Raw genomic sequence first — 18,599 nt, 5'->3', positions numbered from 1 at the left:
GTGACATAAATCCCTTTAACGATGGATCGGTCCCGTCAAGTGTCCCAGTAAGTAAAGCTGGAGAGCCAGTATGAACAATACAAGGACTCTGGGTTGTTTTTTGTTAAGTGTTTTTGTCGTTTGGCACCCAACAACAGAGGAGGATGACATTTTCAACGTGTATCTTTAGCCCTCTACTCTGAGCTGATTCATGTTTGCCTCCAGTCTTTCCTCTGTTTGGCCTCCAGCTAACACTGGGATGTAATCATGACATCTGCTGTAAAAAGGCTCTTAAATGATTGCTTTCAAATGGTGTATAATTTATGTGAACTTTACTATGAAAATGTGGGTCTTCTATGTTTTAATTAAATAAAACTCCATTAGCGATTTTTAGAAAATCTCCACCGGGACAATGAGTGAGCCCAGTATCCTTAAAGTGGAAACATACAAGGCTTTGCTTCCTTTGTAGAGCAAAACACACAAAAAAATGAAAAAATATCTATGTGAAGCATTTATTTAAAGTCGCGTTTACTTGATTTACCGGGGAAAACTCCAAGAGACTGACTAATACAGTGATTTCCTCTCACTTCCCTAATTAGAGACTCAGCTCACGCCGACGAGAGATGAGCTGTAATCTAGTCGTTTTCTCCCAGTTTGAAGAAAAAAGGCCATCCATCCATCCATGCTGTTTTATCAGCTCAGCATGGGCTTCAGGAACAAGGCGAGAGAGAATGAGGAGGTGAGGGAGCAAACACACAGGTATGTTTTATTGATCAAGCACAAGATGGGGAGAGAGCCCGTGAACATGGGGATGAATAATGCATCGGATGGGGGGGGAAATGAAGAGGAGACGGAGGGACGAGAGTGGAGGCCGGGGTTCTGGAGAGGAGTCGTTTCCACACTAATGGAGTGAACGGGGGTTTTTCTTCTGCACTGTTTGAGAGGTTTGCAGCCCTTTTTCTGTATGTTGATAAAGTGATTGCAGGTTAATAGTTTTGTCACTTTTGATGTATCACATTTCTTTCCGTCCGACTGTGATTAGATTACGAGGTAATGGTTCCCAGAGTGAAGAATATAAAGGCAAGTTATTTAAGAGCAGGACACCCAGACTCAAAGCTGTGCAAAATAACACAAAATGTCTCTTTGTTCCATTTGTGTTTGTTTTCTGTCTCTGTGTCCATTGTTTGTATCTTTATAGTCATTTTATGTCTCATTGTGGTTGTTCTGTGTATCCCTGTAGTCATTTTTGTCTCTAACTGGTTGTTTTTTGTCTCTCTGTGTCCATTTTGTGTCTCTTTGTGGTTGTTTAATGTCTCATTGTCGTCATTGTTTATCACTTTGTATTTGTTTTCTGCCTCTGTGGCCACTGTGTGTCTCTTTATTGTCATTGTGTGTCTCTTTATTGTAATTCTGTGTCACTTTATGGTTGTTTTGTGTCTCTTTGTAGTCATTTGTTGTCTCTTTGGGGTTGTTTTTGTCTCTATGTTGTAATTTTGTGTCTCTTTGTGTTTGTTTTCTGTCTCTGTGCCCATTGTGTGTCTCTTTATAGTCATTATGTGTGCCTTTTGTAGTCATTTTTTGTCTCTAAGTGGTTGTTTTTTGTCTCTCTGTGTCCATTTTGTGTCTCTTTGTGGTTGTTTAATGTCTCATTGTTGTAATTTTGAGTCTCATTGTCGTCATTGTTTATCACTTTGTATTTGTTTTCTGCCTCTGTGGCCACTGTGTGTCTCTTTATTGTCATTGTGTGTCTCTTTATTGTCATTGTGTGTCTCTTTATAGTCATTGTGTGTCTCTTTATAGTCATTATGTGTGCCTTTTGTAGTCATATTTTGTCTCTAAGTGGTTGTTTTTTGTCTCTCTGTGACAATTGTGTGTCTCTTTATAGTCATTTTATGTCTCATTGTGGTTGTTCTGTGTATCTCTGTTGTAATTTCTTGTCCATATGTGGTTGTTTTATGTCTCTTTGTGGTATTTTTCTGTGGTGGTTTTGTTTATCTCTGTGGCAATTGTGTGTCTCTTTATAGTCATTGTGTGTCTTTTTGTGTCTCTTAGTGGTTGTTATGTCCATCTTTGTTGTAATTTTGAGTCTCTTTTGGTTGATTTGTGTATTGTTGAAGTTATTTTGAGTGTCATTGTGGTTGTTTTGTCTCTCTGTAGTAATTTTATGTCCATTTGTGTCATTTGGTCATTTTTGTGGTCGTTTGACTTGTCTTTATGGTTCTTCTGAATCTCTGTGAGATCATTTGGCCTCTTTGAGGTTGTTTTGCATCTACGTGTAGTTCTTTTTTTTCCATATCTTGTCTCTGCTCAGTAGTTCTATTTAGAAATTCATGCCTCATTCTGACTCCCACTTTCTAGCTTTATGTCTTAACACCCTTATCTAGGCCAACATGTAACTTCACTTTTCTACTTCATCATATGCTCTGTAAATAATTCCCAACAAGCTTTTAAGGTCACATCAACCAGTGGTATTCAAAGCTCATTTTCACCCTCAGAATGGCTGTTTTTCTACGTCCTAGCTGCTCTAGAGTCACAGTTTCTGAACATTAGATGCGTCCATGTGTACATACAGTTTATGCTACTGTAAGGAGGATATATACATTCATTTTTACTGCTTTAGTGGAAGAGAAATCCTAACCGTGGGTCCATTTTTGTGTAATGAGATTTTCTGGCTGTCACTGAAGGAGGCAGATAGAAAATTGTCATTTTCATTGATGGTCTTAATTTATTGTTTCATAATGTCGGCACAGTGAAGCCTTTTGAGACTCTAAGTGCTTTGAAAGGCTGTGCACATGGACTTGACTTATTTCTTAATAAGAACTGCTGTCATGAATGAAAACAAAAGTATAATGATACACACACACACACACACATATAGATATAAAGACGTAAAATCAATGTGTCAAAGGTCGGTGGTATTTGGTTTGGTGTAATTGGGTCTTCAGTTTAAATCTGTCTTGGCATTTTCAAACTGCATCTATTCATGGGGGATTTACTGCGGGCATCTGGTAAACGAGCAAAAAGCAAAAATAAAAGCTTGTGGATATCAGTGTTGCAGGTCAAAGGATCCAGGCCTGAGACATGAACAATTCATTCTCACATTACAGAATAAAACCAACTGTGATCTGACACAGCTTGGAGTCCCCTTGTATAATCCTATCTAGGCCCTTTAACATTTTATTAAGTGTAATGTTTTCACCTCTATAAGGGCCATTGGTGTCTTGGTTAAAGGTCCTCCTTATGACTGTCTTTATTTCATATACAGCTCTGGTAGCAACCTGTCAATCACAGTAGCCCCGTCTGTTTGACTCTAAATGGAGCATCATTTACTAAATGAACATCATGCTGTATTGAAGAAGACTTGAAACTAGAGATTGAGACCATAAACTCATGTTTACAATGTTTACTGAGGGAATAAATCAAGAGAGAAGTAGAGTCATTTTCTCATAGACTTCTATACAACCAGAGGAGTCGCCCCCTGATGGACAGGAGAGAGAATGCAAGTTTAAGGAACTTCCTCATTGGCTTCACTCTTCAGAGCAGGAGGTTACCGCCTAGTTTCGGCTCACAGCTGACAACAAGCGTTTGTCCCGCCCCCTCGCTGCACTTATTGGTCGATTACTTTCTGATCTATAAATCACTGTTACATGTCACAACGACAGACGTATCCGTTGACGTGGACTCGGTGATGTGAGATGATTCAAAGGTCTGGACCCAGGAAACTGCAGTAACTTCTTACCTACGCCGTTTATATCACCTGACCTTTTCCCGCCCATCTGCTTCCCATTTCCATAATTGGCGGAGCAGTATTCATACCGACCCGTCTCCACTCACGCCCTGACAGATTGTCTAGTTTGCATCCACCCTATAAGTCCAGCCTTGGTTTCTGCCTCCCTGACCCTTTGCCCGATACAGGGACTGATGGTTCGTCTGGGTATGTTTGCCTGTTTTGACCGATTGCTTGGTTTTGGACTTTAAAATGAGAACTTTCACATTCCTATGTCGTGCTTTTGTGTTCAAGCTTGTTGTGTTTCTGAGTCATTACACAATGTCTCTTTTGGAACAACACACCTTTCCCTGTGCGAAACATGACATAGTGTGTTATACACAGAACATGAGGGAAAACTATAATGAAAGATGCTTTTATTTCACTTATTTGACTCAAAATGGCAGGAAATAAATCCTTTATGTCAGGAAGAAAGACTGTCCTGTCACGACTCCGCCTACTGGCTCATGTGTGTAAATTATTTGGCAGACTTCAGGGGGAAATTTGAAACATTTCCACATATTTAGTTGCTCTGGGACGTTTGGTCTCTCAGGTCCAGATGGTCTGAAGGCAGAAAAAAAAAGAAGCAAAGGACAAATGCTGAAATTGTTCCAGCACCTGCAGTACTTGGACCCTCAAACTGCAGCTGACGACGCCACTTAAAGGATTTTTCCCCCGTGGGGCGGTTTAATCAGAGTGTGTCTCTGGGGTATAGGCTATGCAAATGACCTTCAGCATGGTCCAGTATATTTGTTTATGTGTTGTTTTCATGTTTGTTCATTTTCTAGGTCCAAAAAGTAATCTTATAATGGAGAGGAGAGGAATTGGATCCAACAAAACCAGGACTTTCAACCATGACACCAGTGTTCTACACCCTAAGCTTGTTTCATTGCTATTTTTCCAAAACCTAACTAAGTGGGTTTGTTGCCTAAACCTAATTTTCGTTTTTGACTTAATGTCGTCATGAAAAAAAAAAAGGTAGTTTGTGCAATTTGTTCCCCTGCACACAAAACCAACAGATTGCATTTTTGTGGACTATTTCACGAACCGCCGTGAGACTGTGCTGCTTCACAGAATACTCTTTGGAGCTACTTTATTACAAATAAATCTTTTGTGAACCATCAATTGGAGAGTTTAGCTCATCATTCTGTCGGGGATGCTACAGGGCTGGATTAGACTGAACGGCTCAATGTAGAAAAACAGGAAAAAAAGAGGGAACTTGAATCACAAAAGAGCCAGAGGGGGCTTCACCGACTGCAGATGAAATCTTTGTCATTGGCGCTCTGATTGGTGCTCTGAGGGAAGTCGCCACAGGCCAGTCTGGAGGAGCCTGCTTCTTGTTCATTTTAAATTCCTCTGACAGACTTTTTTATTGTAGTTGGTGTAATTCTCTTGTCCCATATAAATCCACCCAGTAAAAAAGCCGAATGTTCCACAGCGCATGAAGTCCCAAAGGGGTTCATTTCATTCCATATATCTAATCAATGCCCCGATTACCTGGGTGCTACGAAATATTTTAATGACTCCAGAGTATCTCAGCAGAGGGAATACATAAACAATTTTACACGCTGGTTCCTGGCGGATTTTCTTGCGTTTTGGGGATAAATACAGCAGGATTACACATGAAGCCCTGCAGCGTTTCCTGATGAGGAATGACACGATGACGACGTTTTAGTCGAGCCAAAACATTTAATACACACCATCGCAGGAGACATGCACTTGCAGCACTTCACATGGTCCCCAACTGTAGCTCTCATTTTTAAAACACACACAAACCATAAAATAATTTATAGAACAAAACACATATTAAAAAAAAGGGGGTTACAATTATTTTTTTCTTTTCTTGTACATGTTCATAATACTGCTTCATAAAATGTAGCACAGACATTACCTTTTTTTTTTTTTTTTTTTTTGACACAGAGCAAACCATAGGAAACCAACTCAGGTATTACACTGACACTGTGCTTGTTAGAAGAAAAACTGTGAAGTGGTGACATCCGAGAGGGAATGACACAGAGAGGTCAAGGAGAGAGAAGAGTCTGTCTGGGGAGGAGGGTGAGGAGGAGGAGGAGGAGGAGGAGGAGGAGGAGGAGGAAGAGGAGGAGGAGGGTGGGTCTATATCCGTCCCTCTCTGATGAGAAATAATCCCATTGCGCTGAAGGCCGGAGAGGCCGGTCGCTAAGCGTAGAACGTCTCTACTTTTACTGCCTGACAGAACATCGTCATGGAGAAGACCAGGCCCAGGATCTGCACAGACACAATAAACAAAATCATCAGCCGTTTAAAATCAACCATGAACGGGCTCAGATGTGCAAAGTCACAGTGAAATAGAGAGGAGCTCCGCCGTCTGTTCGGCTCAATCTTTGTATCATAATGAAAATACCAGCCAAAGATATTTTCTCATACTGTCCAAATCCAAATCGCATTAAGTTTATTTCCTTGGATAATAAAAAGAAGAGCGTCCACAACAAAGACTGTATATAAGAAGTGGACGGAGTGACTGCCGTTTTGAAGCCTCAAGATCAGCACTTCGGCCGACGCCATCTTGGATTTTGGCCTTAAAATAGTAGCAATCCACTATTTCCTATGTAAAGATAATGAGTGTGTGAAGTAATCCCAGTTTCTTTGTGCTTTGTTCAAACTCCACTCTGTGTTCCCCCTCTGATAAACACTGTTAACTCTGTCAGCACTGTTGTCGTTGTTTGCACTGTTAGCGCTGTTGGCACCGTTAGCTTCTAGCCGCCGGCTCAGGGGTCATGTTGAGAGTTAACGAGAAGCAATCGGCCAAAAAAACAGCGTCCACTGTGGCAACGCACCATAATTACAAGATAATGATCAATGCTGAAGTGAAGTTTAAAAGTAGTGCAAGCAGAGAAGTCAAATGGACATGTTAAGTTTGCTAACATTAGCCACCATAATAAGCGACTGGTCATCCCAGACCAAGTCAGGCTGCAGGAGCTAAACCCCTCCATGTTATTGAACTAAATAATCATTCAACTATTGTTTTGTTAAAGGAAGAATGTGCCACTTTTTCTTTCTAAAGACACATGAACACGCAAGCTTAATTGTGTAATTCTCTGTCGGCTGGCAGACATCATAGACATTTAGGATAAATCTGGCAGTGATTACATCGTCTATCTCCTTCTCATTTTACTGCGTCTACAGTCACATTTGCAAAAAAAAGGGGCCCCTGGCTAAAAGGAGCCTGCAGCATCATAAGAAGCCTCGAGTGATTGATGTTTTCAAGAGCAGCGTATTTCCCCCTCTCAGCTTGTGTAAGCGCATCACGCACCCACTCGCCTGGCACGGAGATAAAATACTTTCTATGGAAGAGTCAACCCCTCCTATGTGGAGTACAGTGGCAACACAAGAGGCTTAGACGGGCTCCTGCTGTCCAGAGAAATCCTTAAGAGCGCTCAGCTCTTAATGGAAAGGACGCTGGAAGTATTAGGTTTATTTATCACAAAGCAAGAGCCTCCGTCTGAGGCTGCACATATCAAATACTGAGACTTAATGGCCGCTGGAAGAAAAAAAAAGAAAGAAAAGAAGAAGTGACACAACTTAAAAGCTATAATTACCTGAGTAAGTGCTGTGCATAGAGCAAAGATCCAAAGTGCCACCAGGTTCTCATTCAGCCAGTCCTTCACCCGCTCGTAGCACGGCTGTGGAGACACAGAGTGAACAAACATTAGCCCACAAATGTAAACTCACCCTTTTTAGATGTGGAGTAATATTTGCAGGATTTACAGCAACTTTTACCTCCCTTAACTGTGATAGAAAATTCTCTAAAAGATTCGCTAAAAGATCCCCCCCTGTGACAACATCCTTATCTCCCCATCTTCCTTGTCTGACCTTTTGTTCTTTGGAGAAACTTTCCAAAATGCACGCCGGTTCCCCGCTGTACTTTTCTCCCCTCAGCTGTACAAACAGGAGTAATGTGAATACGGGAGCAGCACATACCTCGCAGGTATCATTTAGACACGGGAACGGGCTGAATTTTTTATGTCTGCCATTCTTGAATGCATTTTGAAGGCAAAAAACACAAAAAAAAACCTCCTCTCACTGCGTCCAACAACTTTTTCTCACTAAGTCATTTTCAACATCTAGAGTACATTTCAAAATCTCTTCTCAAAAAAAAAATGTCCTCGAGCCATATAGGGCGACCGAAAAGGCAGAAAGAAAGGAAATATAATTATTATTAATGGAAGGAAATAGAGCAGTGCCCTTCTGGGTCAGAAATGTGTGCAAGTAATGAAAAGGAGATGAATCCTCAAAGCAAAGAAAGTGGCTTTCCAAGAACACTTGACAGGTGACATTACAAGTGATGGGAGTGGCATTTGCCAGGTGGCATACCGCTCATTCACCTCCGACTTTATATATATATATATATATATATATATATGTGCCAAACTGTGTGTATCTTAATGTCACATTGGATGAAAGACTGTCTGACATACTGAAATAAATGAAAAGGCTATCAAAACAGTCTACACCCCTGCTCTAATTTAATTAAAAATATCTGCAGACATGCCTTCCCAATTGTGCTATTTTCTTTTTTTTTATTATTTAATCTCCTTACATCAAGAACTTGAGTCAGAGCCAAGGGGACCAAACAAAATCTACATTTCACCGCTGCCCCAAACGTCGAGGGCAAGCAAAATAAATATGTTTTCCTGTAGCACAAGGTGAAGTAATTCTGTGCTGGATCGATATGGAAAGTCATGCAGTCGGTCAGATTTTTTTCGTCCAGCTTCAGTGTTATTTATGAAACCGCTGCAGCCCTCCTGGACCACAGAGCCCGCACCTGGAAATAAATAAATTCATATTTTTTATTGTTGGACGTAAATCCGATAAGTATACATGAATCTGCTATGCCGCTCCCACCACGGCGACTCAAAGTTTTGAAATGTTTTTTGTTTACTCCTTGTGGGATGCTCTTGGGGGTCTGTGTTTGTCCTCCTTGACCTGCACTAGCAACCTGGACTAGGTATATCTCCTCCTCCTCCTCCTCCTCCTCCTCCTCCTCCTCCTCCTCACTGATAACATGTTCTGCTTTGTGTAGGAGGCTCGACTCACAGCTCAGAAAAACCTCAGTATGTGTTTTAATTGGGCTTAAATACTTTTTGTGACCCCGGCTGTTACAAAAGGTCAAGAACGAACTTCCACGCTGGAAAAACAAGGTTGTGTGGCGTTGCCTTTCATAACATCCCTAATGGCTAATTTATCATAATGAGGTTTGCTTAAGTTCAGAAAAAACTTCTTGGTAAGAGTTCGATAAAGATCAAGGCCGTGGTTAAAGAGTAACTTTAAGGATTGGTTCACATTTTGTATAGATTGTATGAAGTTTATGACGATTGTATACGACTTCAAGCCGGTTGCTGCATACATCACTGCTTGTTTTTGAGTGTGTTTTACAGCCTATTGGTTGTGTACACCACCAGTTGTTAGTCGGCTCACTTTTAATGTTTGTACGATGTGTTTGGCTAACTGTTATCATCTAACATAACTACCAGTGTACAGTACACACACTGCTACACTATTGCAGCAACTCAGAATTTTGTTTTTGACAAGATTGTATGAACTGTCTTTAAAGACAGAGAGAGAGAGTTCCTGCATATATCACTGCTTGAGTTTGAATAAAGTGTTTTTTTACGACGCCTTACAGCCCATTGGTGTCTAGAAGGGGGGGTAAGACAAATGTGGGTTGTATTCATATACTCGCACCATACAACAGTGTTCGTTGCAGACACACCTGGCGGAGAACTGCACTCTGCTGAGTGCACCTGTCTAGCTGAGAATGCAGTTAGGTTGTATGGGAATGTAATTTTGTAGGAGACAAGGTTCCAGTCTGCTGGAGCTCCACATTATCTTCAGTTAAAGTGTAGAATGTATTTCTGCACAGAATGAGGAATGGATTTAGTCCCTCTTGACGTACATTAGAAGTGCATTAGGTATGTCCAATGTCTGCCTCAGCTGTTTTCATTTTGCATGTTTCCAGACGCTTCTCTCTTCCTCCAGGCCTCTGGCTTTTCTTTACGAACTCACCATTATCCATCTATTCGGTATGCAGACTATGACTTTTTACCTGCTCAGTCACCTGACTCTCTCATCCACCTCCTCACCTGTTCCTCATTCCCCAAATAGTCCCAACGCAGCATTTATACCAGCCGATATCCACCTGCTCATCGCCAGTTTGTTAATGTTGTGTCGTGTCCTGGCTGTCCAAGCATCTAAACCTTAACCCTGAACCCTTAACTGGAAAATCTGGAACCTGTACCTTTAATAAATCCCTGAACTGTTCCTGTGCAGTCACTTTATTACTCTATGAATGTATCTTGATTCCAGTGTTTAGTGTTTATGGGTCAATGGGGTGAGTCTGTGCCTGGATTTAAAAGCATTTTTTTTGTGAAGGGGTTGTGTTCAAGAGGGTGTTAAGTTGCTCTTTAAAAGGAACCAACTTTGACTTTTGGTTGGAAGCACACAGCAGTCATTGCTGGTGAAAGTCTTCGCTTTGGTGGCCTTACTTCTTTTCAGGTCAATAATAAATGTTGTTTTAGGCATTTGAACCACCAATGCAGTCATTTTTCATTTAATTAATGTCTCCACAACCCACACAACTGTTACCTACCTTGAAACATTTGCATGCTTTCTAAACTGTGAGTGTGTGCGTGTGGTGTGTTTTCAGTGTGTCCTTTTGTGTCGGCGCGTGATTGCCATCAATGAAAGCGTGAGGAGAAAATATCTCTCGCACACTTTAGTTCACGATGACCAGGCTGCCTTTCAGAAGAACCACAAGAGTCCTGACACCAAGGATAAGCCTTTATTCGAACTCCCTGAAAGAGTTGTGTAAGGTTTTCACACGATTTTTTTATCTTTTAAAAGAAACATTCTTATATTTGCCTTGAGACATTTCAACAATACACGAATGTGCAAATCTTTGAATAGCCTCACTGCCTTATTTTGGAGCTCAATAAAGAGGATCTCTGGAGTATGATTTGATTTAAAACTAAGAAGAAAGGATTAAGGCTTCTGTTACTGATATAATATGTGCACCGCAGGAATATGAATGTCAATGAAACTTTGAATATATATTAAAGAGGTCTGTATTATTGGCAGAGAGAACTGTCATGCTTCAGTGTGATCTACAATAATTGAATCCTTGATCTGCAGGAGGAACAATCTAAATACAAAACTCCTGAGATTCACTTGTCTTTTGCACTTGAAGGGCTGAGGGAATGCAGAGAGTTACGTGAAGGCCAACAAGCTGTCGCCTGAAGGACGTAAATATGTATTAGCTTTTTAAAAACTTTTCAACGGTTTGTACAAAAAACGTTTATTTTTGGACAAGTAATAGAAAAATTATTAAAAAAGGTTACGCCATTCATTTCTAAAATTGAAAACGACTGCAGCTTGGCCTTTTCCTCTGCTGAGTGGACGAATTGAATCGAGTTGCAAACAATTGGGGTAAAGGGTTTTTATTCAGAGATGAAGGTCTGTCTGCTCCCAAGTCCTCACCTGTTACCATGACGGCATAATGTTTAAAATCTGCCCTTTGCAAGTGGAAACTTAGGTTAAAGATTTACTAAACTGAAGAATGAGCTTTAGTTTAAAACAGGGTTTCTGATTAATGATTCTACAAAATGTTTAATCACAAGGATGCAAGAAAGATACAGAGCTTTTGAAATCTTTAAATTCAACTGTATGATGAAACAAATCTCACCACAAGGTTCATTCATTAGTTGTTCTGGAGCTTCAATCAGCAGGATTAGCTTTTATATTGTACCATAGACTGTATATAAAGATGGTCGAAAGGACAGCTCCCCAAAAGCCGACAACCTCCAGGTCTAAGAAATGAACCCATTCTCAAGTGTCTTAAAGCTGCATTCTCTCTACTGTCCATCAGGGGGCGACTCCTCTGGTTGTATAGAAGTCTATGAGAAAATGACTCTACTTCTCTCTTGATTTATTCCCTCAGTAAACATTGTAAACATGAGTTTATGGTCTCAATCTCTAGTTTCAAGTCTTCTTCAATACAGCATGATGTTCATTTAGTAAATGATGCTCCATTTAGAGTCAAACAGACCATAAAGCAGGGTATGCTTTAGGGCGGGGCTACTGTGATTGACTGGTCTCTGCTACACTGGTCGCTGCATACAACTTTAACTCTTTCAGTGTGTTTTTTAGTTCATGAAAGTAAATTGTAACACTGTTGCTCGCCTGAAAATGTCTGATTCATCTTTTGCTTGTTCTTAGCTCAACCTTCTCATGTCACTTTTGAAACCAATTGGTGACTCCACTGTCAATACGTCCACTTCTTACATATAAACGTTTGGTTTTGATAAGTTATTTGAGGCTAATAAAAGGGGATGTGACGCCACAATTTAAAGTTGTGATTCTCTTTTTGCTAACAAGCTGCAGCTGTGCTCTGTTAACAATCGGTTTGGGTGAATGAATGGGCGGAACCTTGATGCCACAGCTCAACCGCGATATCACTAGCTACTCTGCAGATACTTTCACTTCTCTTCTTTACCTTTGGAGAAAGTGTCGTACTGCTTTAAGCACTTTGTGGACGTCTCAAAACATTATGTTGAAGTGCTCAGAAAACAATTTTAAATGAGAACATTTTCATTTCATACACATCCTTCTTTTGATGAAGATCATGTGATGTGGTAGAAAGGCCTATAACAGCTAGTATATGGACCTTGTGGTGAGACTGCTCAAGTTGATGCTGGATATGTTCTATTTGAAAGCTGGTTTTAAAGAGGAAATTGAAATCATCTAACAAGATGTGACATTTTTAAAAGAGATATGTGTCACACTTAATCCGAAGCTTTACAAACTGTGACTGTTTCTCCAGGCGGTAACTGGCACGCTCAATGTGATTTTTGAAATGGGTCCATTTACCATTTTGTTGCATTGACTCATTAATATCTGAAGCTACGCTGGAATCAATGTCATTACTGTTCATCATCTTCACTCATTATGCTGTACAGAGAGTGCTGAAGCGTTGATGAAAGAAGTACTCTCACTCCTCGTGTTAAGTGACCTCAGTGTGTTAATGAAGACAATGTGTTGACTTCAAAACTTATTTTTGACTCTAATTTCCCTGTCAAGTCTTATTGTGACTTTATTTTTATCCCTCATGCTGATCCTTTAAATTATAGTGAAATAAACAGCTCTTGCAGTTGGCAGAGTTGAACAACAGCTGTTGTGTAGGACTGCTGTTTTTGTGTTTTTCATTTTGGCTTTTCTTTTTAATGAACTGAATAAGTCACATGAGGATTTGGATTCAAACGAGAAAGTTTCTTGCTTATATAGCTACAAGAATGTTAATGTGAGTCAGAATTAAGTATTGTTTTATTTACCTTCTGGTGCTCTGTGTTTTGAGAAAGTGCATTGCAGTATTTGCCAATAAAGAGAAAATTCACCACCTTATATGTGGATTTCCAAGTAGTGTTCATGGTAAATGTATGTTGACCGAGAAAGCGAAAGAGTTCTCCTGTGCCTGGAGCCCTACAGTGCCTACATGTACCAGGATGCATTGTGCATGAGCTTTTGTTGCCCTGAGGATCCCGGTCAAGCCCCCAGGAAGATCGCTGACTTTGAAGCATAGCGACCAATTAGTGGAATTACAATTTCTGGGCTCTGTCACCTGATGGGCCCCAGGACATTTCCCAAGACTTCCATTGGGAAAGAGACGTCTGTAACTCTTTGTTTGTTTGTTTTTTTAGGTAAATCAGCTTCCCAGTATCTAGAATTATCCGTCCTCTGTTGATGTGAATGAGCCCAAGAGTGAGGCTGGATTTACTCCTCTAAATCTTTTAATAGAAAATACACAAATGGAAGATGACTGGATAAACTATCAATACACAATGACAGGAGATCCCAAATATGATAGATTATGAAGAGTTGATGTTCTCAAGACAGGAGGCCTAGTGGGACCATAAACTGCGAAGAGGAGAGGACCTAAAATCAAACCCTGAGGGATCCCACAGGAAACAGTGGACTAAAGGCCTTAACACACCAGGGAAGTGAAGAATAAATGAAAATAAAAGTGACCTGCCAATATCATATGTCCAGGGCTTTCATTGCTTAAGGTTAGAACGTGAGGTGTAGATCTGGTTTGCGCTGCTTTTGTCATGGTTGAAAAGGAATAATGAAGATGCCATCTTGGTTTGGACTACAAAGCCTCCGTATTGTTGTTTCATACATAAAGGTGCAACTCAACCTATACCGCAACAACTATTCGTGGTGATAAAGCTCAAAAAAATTAACCTTACTCCAGAAAATAGTGCGTCGTATTTTAACAGTGTAATATTAGCCTTCTTTGTGAACATTTTCATGACAAACACAACAGTTTCAAAATATATATTTATGTTTTAGTTAATGTTTGTGAAGGCCTTTAGAGTGATAATGCATTTCCAGCTAAGACTGAGAAACTTTAGTTATATCTGATAAAAAGAAAGTCCAAGGTTGCATCAGGACACCTTCCCCATGTTCCTGCATAAGAACAGTGAGGTCTGCTGTGCCAAAGGATGATATAGAAACTTAGAGGAAGGTCACAATGTGATGCATCAGCTGCCAAGAGGAGATCATTAGTCAAGATGGCTGACTCTGTCCAATGGAGCAAGGTCTCTGAAACCAGTATGAAATATTCAAAGATGGTGTCCTGAAGCAGGAAAGACAGCAGCAGTTCAGCAAGAACATGATTTATCCAGTACTTTGGGAAGAAAGAGGTTCTGCAAATCAGTCTGTGGTTGTTCAGGACTGAGAAAAAAACGCCAATTGCCAGATTTCTAGCTCTAGATTCATTTAACGACTGAACAACCGCTGGGACTAATTGCGTTAATGACAAGTTTATGGGAAGAGTGTCGAGAGAACAGGTGGTTACTTTTATGTGAGACACAGCTTGCCTAAATGATACTGTAGTGAAAGATTTCCATGCAGCAGTGTTTCGCCATGTCACGAGTAGGCGGAGAAATTTTACTTCTGAATGAATGTGTCGTTAATACCAGCTGTCCTCACATATTATCTCAACCCACTCAATTACCTCCCGTGCAACAACTTCCAATCTTGCTAAATGATGTTACATGTGCAGATTCATCTTTTTGCATACTTTTTTACATATTCATTAAGACAAAAATGATGTAGCTTGTATTTTTTCCCTTTTGACTGATGCAATTATCTTGCACATCCTGTTTTCACCAGCATTTACAGTAAAGCTCATTAAACTGCAACCCCCTCTTGGCAGATTTTCCCCTAATGAATTTAAGCTCAAGTGCCAACCCATTTGTCCTGATTTGGCAGCAGCAAAGAGGCATCAATTATTGGTTTAAACCTGGTCAGGATGCAAAGTCTGTGTGGTCTAATAATGATCCAACAGATGTGAAGAGACTTTAAGAGTTGCTGACCCTTAAACCTCAGTTGTTTGTTTGGTCGTAAAGTTTCTCGTAACAGAGGACGTCTTTTTCTGGAATGGTTGCTTTCTGCAGCAACAACTCTGAGCACAACACAGCTGTTTATAATTAAAAACACAGATTAAACATGAGAAGATCATTAGTAGCACCAGCAGTCAGGTCCGTCTGCACAGAAGTGATTAAGTCAATATCAGTCGTTAAGAATAAAAATCTCTCACTGCGTCCTGCTGTTTGCTTTTCACACGGTTAAGGTTGGCTTTTCTTAATTGTGAGCCAATTCGTTTTTCAACAGATAATTTGAATTTAAAAATTCGTCTTTGAACGGAAAGAAAAGCAGAAATGTTAAGTCATATTAATTATGGTCCCGGAATGATTTTGGATTTAATGAGGAATTAACTTTTGACATTGGAAATTAGCATTTAAATTAAATGTGACCAATACTGAGACGACCTCACTTTTAGTTTTTTTTAATCTGCACCTGAGATGATATTGGACCCTGACTCCCTCATAAAAGGTCAGGTAGACCCTCACCGCTACAGATAATAAACTCAAATTTGTCGGTTGTAGTTTAAGGTACAACGCTCCAGATTCCAAGTACCCCAGATTCACTCTCGTTTTGGAACGAGCTGTCTCCCCTTGGCGTTTCGCCTTACTATATTTGCGTTCTTTTCGATGCTTTGTCCTCCATATTTGTAGCTTCCTCTTGGATGCCTGCTTACGATCCTGCACATTGTTGCTAAGTTTTTTATTGAGGTTGACGCTCAGGGCAGGATCTCTGCAGATGCAGACACCGCAACACACTTCTAGTGTCTCATAAGTAATGACTGATTACTTTGAGTCTTTTTTGAGGGGTGTAATCCTACTCAATCTGCCGTTTACATTATTTTAAATAATAAACTGTATATAAGAAGTGGACGTGTTCGTCAGCATCTTGTTTTTTTTGCAACCAGTAAACAGAAGTGACCATATCTGGACGGCAAAGGAGTGATGCCTTGCCTTACAATTAACTTTCATGAATTAAAAAACACACTGTGTAAGAGTTAAAGTTGTATGCAGCCAACTCTCAGACCAGAAAACAGTGTAGTAGAGACCTGTCAATCACAGCAGCCCCGCCCTAAAGCATACCCTGCTTTATGGTCTGTTTGACTCTAAATGGAGCATCATTTACTAAATGAACATCATGCTGTATTGAAGAAGACTTGAAACTAGAGATTGAGACCATAAACTCATGTTTACAATGTTTACTGAGGGAATAAATCAAGAGAGAAGTAGAGTCATTTTCTCATAGACTTCTATACAACCAGAGGAGTCGCCCCCTGATGGACACTAGAGAGAATGCAGGTTTAAGACACTTGCCTATCGAACTCTTAACAAACTTTAAATGCTGATTTTCTCTCTTACAGCCACGTGCACACCGCTTCACAAGCCTGCTCTGCCTAGTTACAGTTGCTAAGGTGTGATTCGGCAATCACTGGGAAAGGGATTTATGCAAACATTGAATTTATAATCCTGTCAAACTGAAAAACATTAAAATGTTAGATATTAGTAACACCTTTTTGGAGATTTACTTTGATTTTCATGGACTTACCGCTGTCCACCACGTCCCTGGGTTGTCCAGGCCACAGTTGTCGCTGTACTCCAGGCAGCAGGAGTCCGGCACACGGGAGGCATTGTAAACTTCAAACCAGTCCGTGTGGTTGGTTACTCCGCAGCATCGGAACTGCACCAGAGAGAGAGAGACAATAAGTAAAGAGAGTCTTGGCTTTTTTATTATCCCGACACTAAAAATCCTAATGCGCAATATCAAATAAACATCCTCCGCTGATGGAAACTAAAATTATTTACCTGCCAAGAACAAGATTTAGTGGGAATAATAATTCATATGTGCCGGGCGTTTATAGAAAACCCTTGATCCGTCTAATATCGAGCCTCTTTCTTTGTACAATCCACATCTCATTTGTCTCAAAGCCCTAAAAAGCTTTTTCTAACTCGCTGGCTTCTTTTTATCTACATCCCCCCCCTTTGTGATTGGTATAGATTTTTGATAAGGGATCATGGCTTCCACCACAATTCAATTCATCAGTGTACCTGGTGAAAAAAAGATAGAGCTCCCCTGATGTTTTGTTCATTCAGTGGACTCTATTTCCACACGGGAATAATGCAGGCCGAGCCTCTCCGTGCACAGAATCAGGGATTGTGTGTTAATTTCAAAACTCGCTCGCCCACTTAAACAATGGATCAAGTTTGCAATTCATCATGGTGTACGGCGGAGTTCGAAAAGCATCTGATGCGTAAAGTTTTGAGAACAAATCAAAGGCGGAAAACTGCACAGAGTCGTAATATTCAAATGTTTTCACCTTGGGAAGTTTACACCCAGCGTTCCCAGTGACCCTTTTTCTGATTTATTACGCTGGTAGTTTTTACTACTTCTGCTCTTGTATGTAGATTCTTTTCTATTCCATAAGAAGCCATTAATAATATTCAGGGTGAACTTTGCTCCGGGGACATCTGCTGTATTATCTATTCAGTGACTCAGCATGTTTGAGGGAGACTCGGGAGGGCGAGCAGTGACAGAATGAGGGCTTCTCTTTAACGGACTTCATCTCAGCCAGACTTTATGGAGCCCCATACACAATGGAAGGCCCTCATTCTGACAAGGATAAAAAAAAAAAAGTGCACATTCACGCTTGCACACATGCATTCTTCAAACGATGGCTCATTCAGGCAGATTCTCATCCTGTATGCAGGGAAAGAGAAAATCAAACTCTTATAACCACCCACACATCGCACTCATTTGCATATGTTATTTGCATAGCAATGCATTTCTCTGTCATCGTTTATGCCTTTTCATGAGGACACACACTCTTTGCCTTGCAGACACCAGACACATGCATGCACCGGAGCCAAAGATACAGCCTGTACTGCACTAATGCAACACAACTACAAGCCATAACACTGGATCTGTGATGTGGAAAAGGTCCAAAGTCTCCCAGTTATCATCTGATCGTCTCCCCAAAGACGTTCACCGGCGGCAGCATCTGTCCTCTGCAATCCTTAATTCCATATCTGTGTTTCTCACATTGCGTTTTGTATTATTTGCAGAGGAATTCAGGAAAATATATATAAATAATACAAAGGAAGAAAAAAAAAGCCACATCAAAGAGGGAGCTGGAAACAAAGATTATACCTCGGAGAGTCTGTGATGTTTTCGTTAATCTATCTGACAGCATTTTACCACAGCGTTTAAACTGTAAAGCTTTCAGCGTTTGTTACACATATTTACTGATGTCATTTTTTAGACTGCTGGTATTTTTTGTTGTTGTTCCCCAGCCGGCTTGTAAATGTCCAGATCCCATTAACGACAGGAAGGATTGCAGAGCTTTTATTCAAATTGTACTTGAAATGCAGAAATATAAAATAAAACGGTGCTTCAACAT

The 18,599-nt window shown here is 40.4% G+C and overlaps 1 protein-coding gene and 1 long non-coding RNA gene across 4 annotated transcripts in view; one reads left to right on the top strand and one right to left on the bottom strand.

Annotated features, from left to right (window-relative positions):
- On the top strand, positions 1–18,114 carry LOC129104039 (uncharacterized). Its single transcript, XR_008531784.1, has 3 exons — positions 1–47; positions 579–738; positions 18,040–18,114. It is a non-coding gene; the product is annotated as an uncharacterized LOC129104039 (long non-coding RNA).
- tspan4a (tetraspanin 4a) overlaps positions 5,425–18,599 on the bottom strand; it is a 146,704-nt gene continuing 133,529 nt past the window's right edge. For all 3 annotated transcript variants that reach the window (XM_054614669.1, XM_054614670.1, XM_054614662.1), the window contains 3 exons: positions 16,751–16,882; positions 7,324–7,407; positions 5,425–5,992 (listed from right to left, as the gene is read on the bottom strand). In XM_054614669.1, the coding sequence (XP_054470644.1) occupies positions 5,924–5,992; positions 7,324–7,407; positions 16,751–16,882 (285 nt within the window). In that variant the 3' untranslated portion in view covers positions 5,425–5,923. The remainder of the gene's footprint in view (positions 5,993–7,323; positions 7,408–16,750; positions 16,883–18,599) is intronic.

Source organism: Anoplopoma fimbria, chromosome 2 (assembly GCF_027596085.1).
Source record: "Anoplopoma fimbria isolate UVic2021 breed Golden Eagle Sablefish chromosome 2, Afim_UVic_2022, whole genome shotgun sequence".
NCBI classification, from domain to species: domain Eukaryota; kingdom Metazoa; phylum Chordata; class Actinopteri; order Perciformes; family Anoplopomatidae; genus Anoplopoma; species Anoplopoma fimbria.
This window is presented reverse-complemented; position numbering and strand designations above follow the sequence as displayed.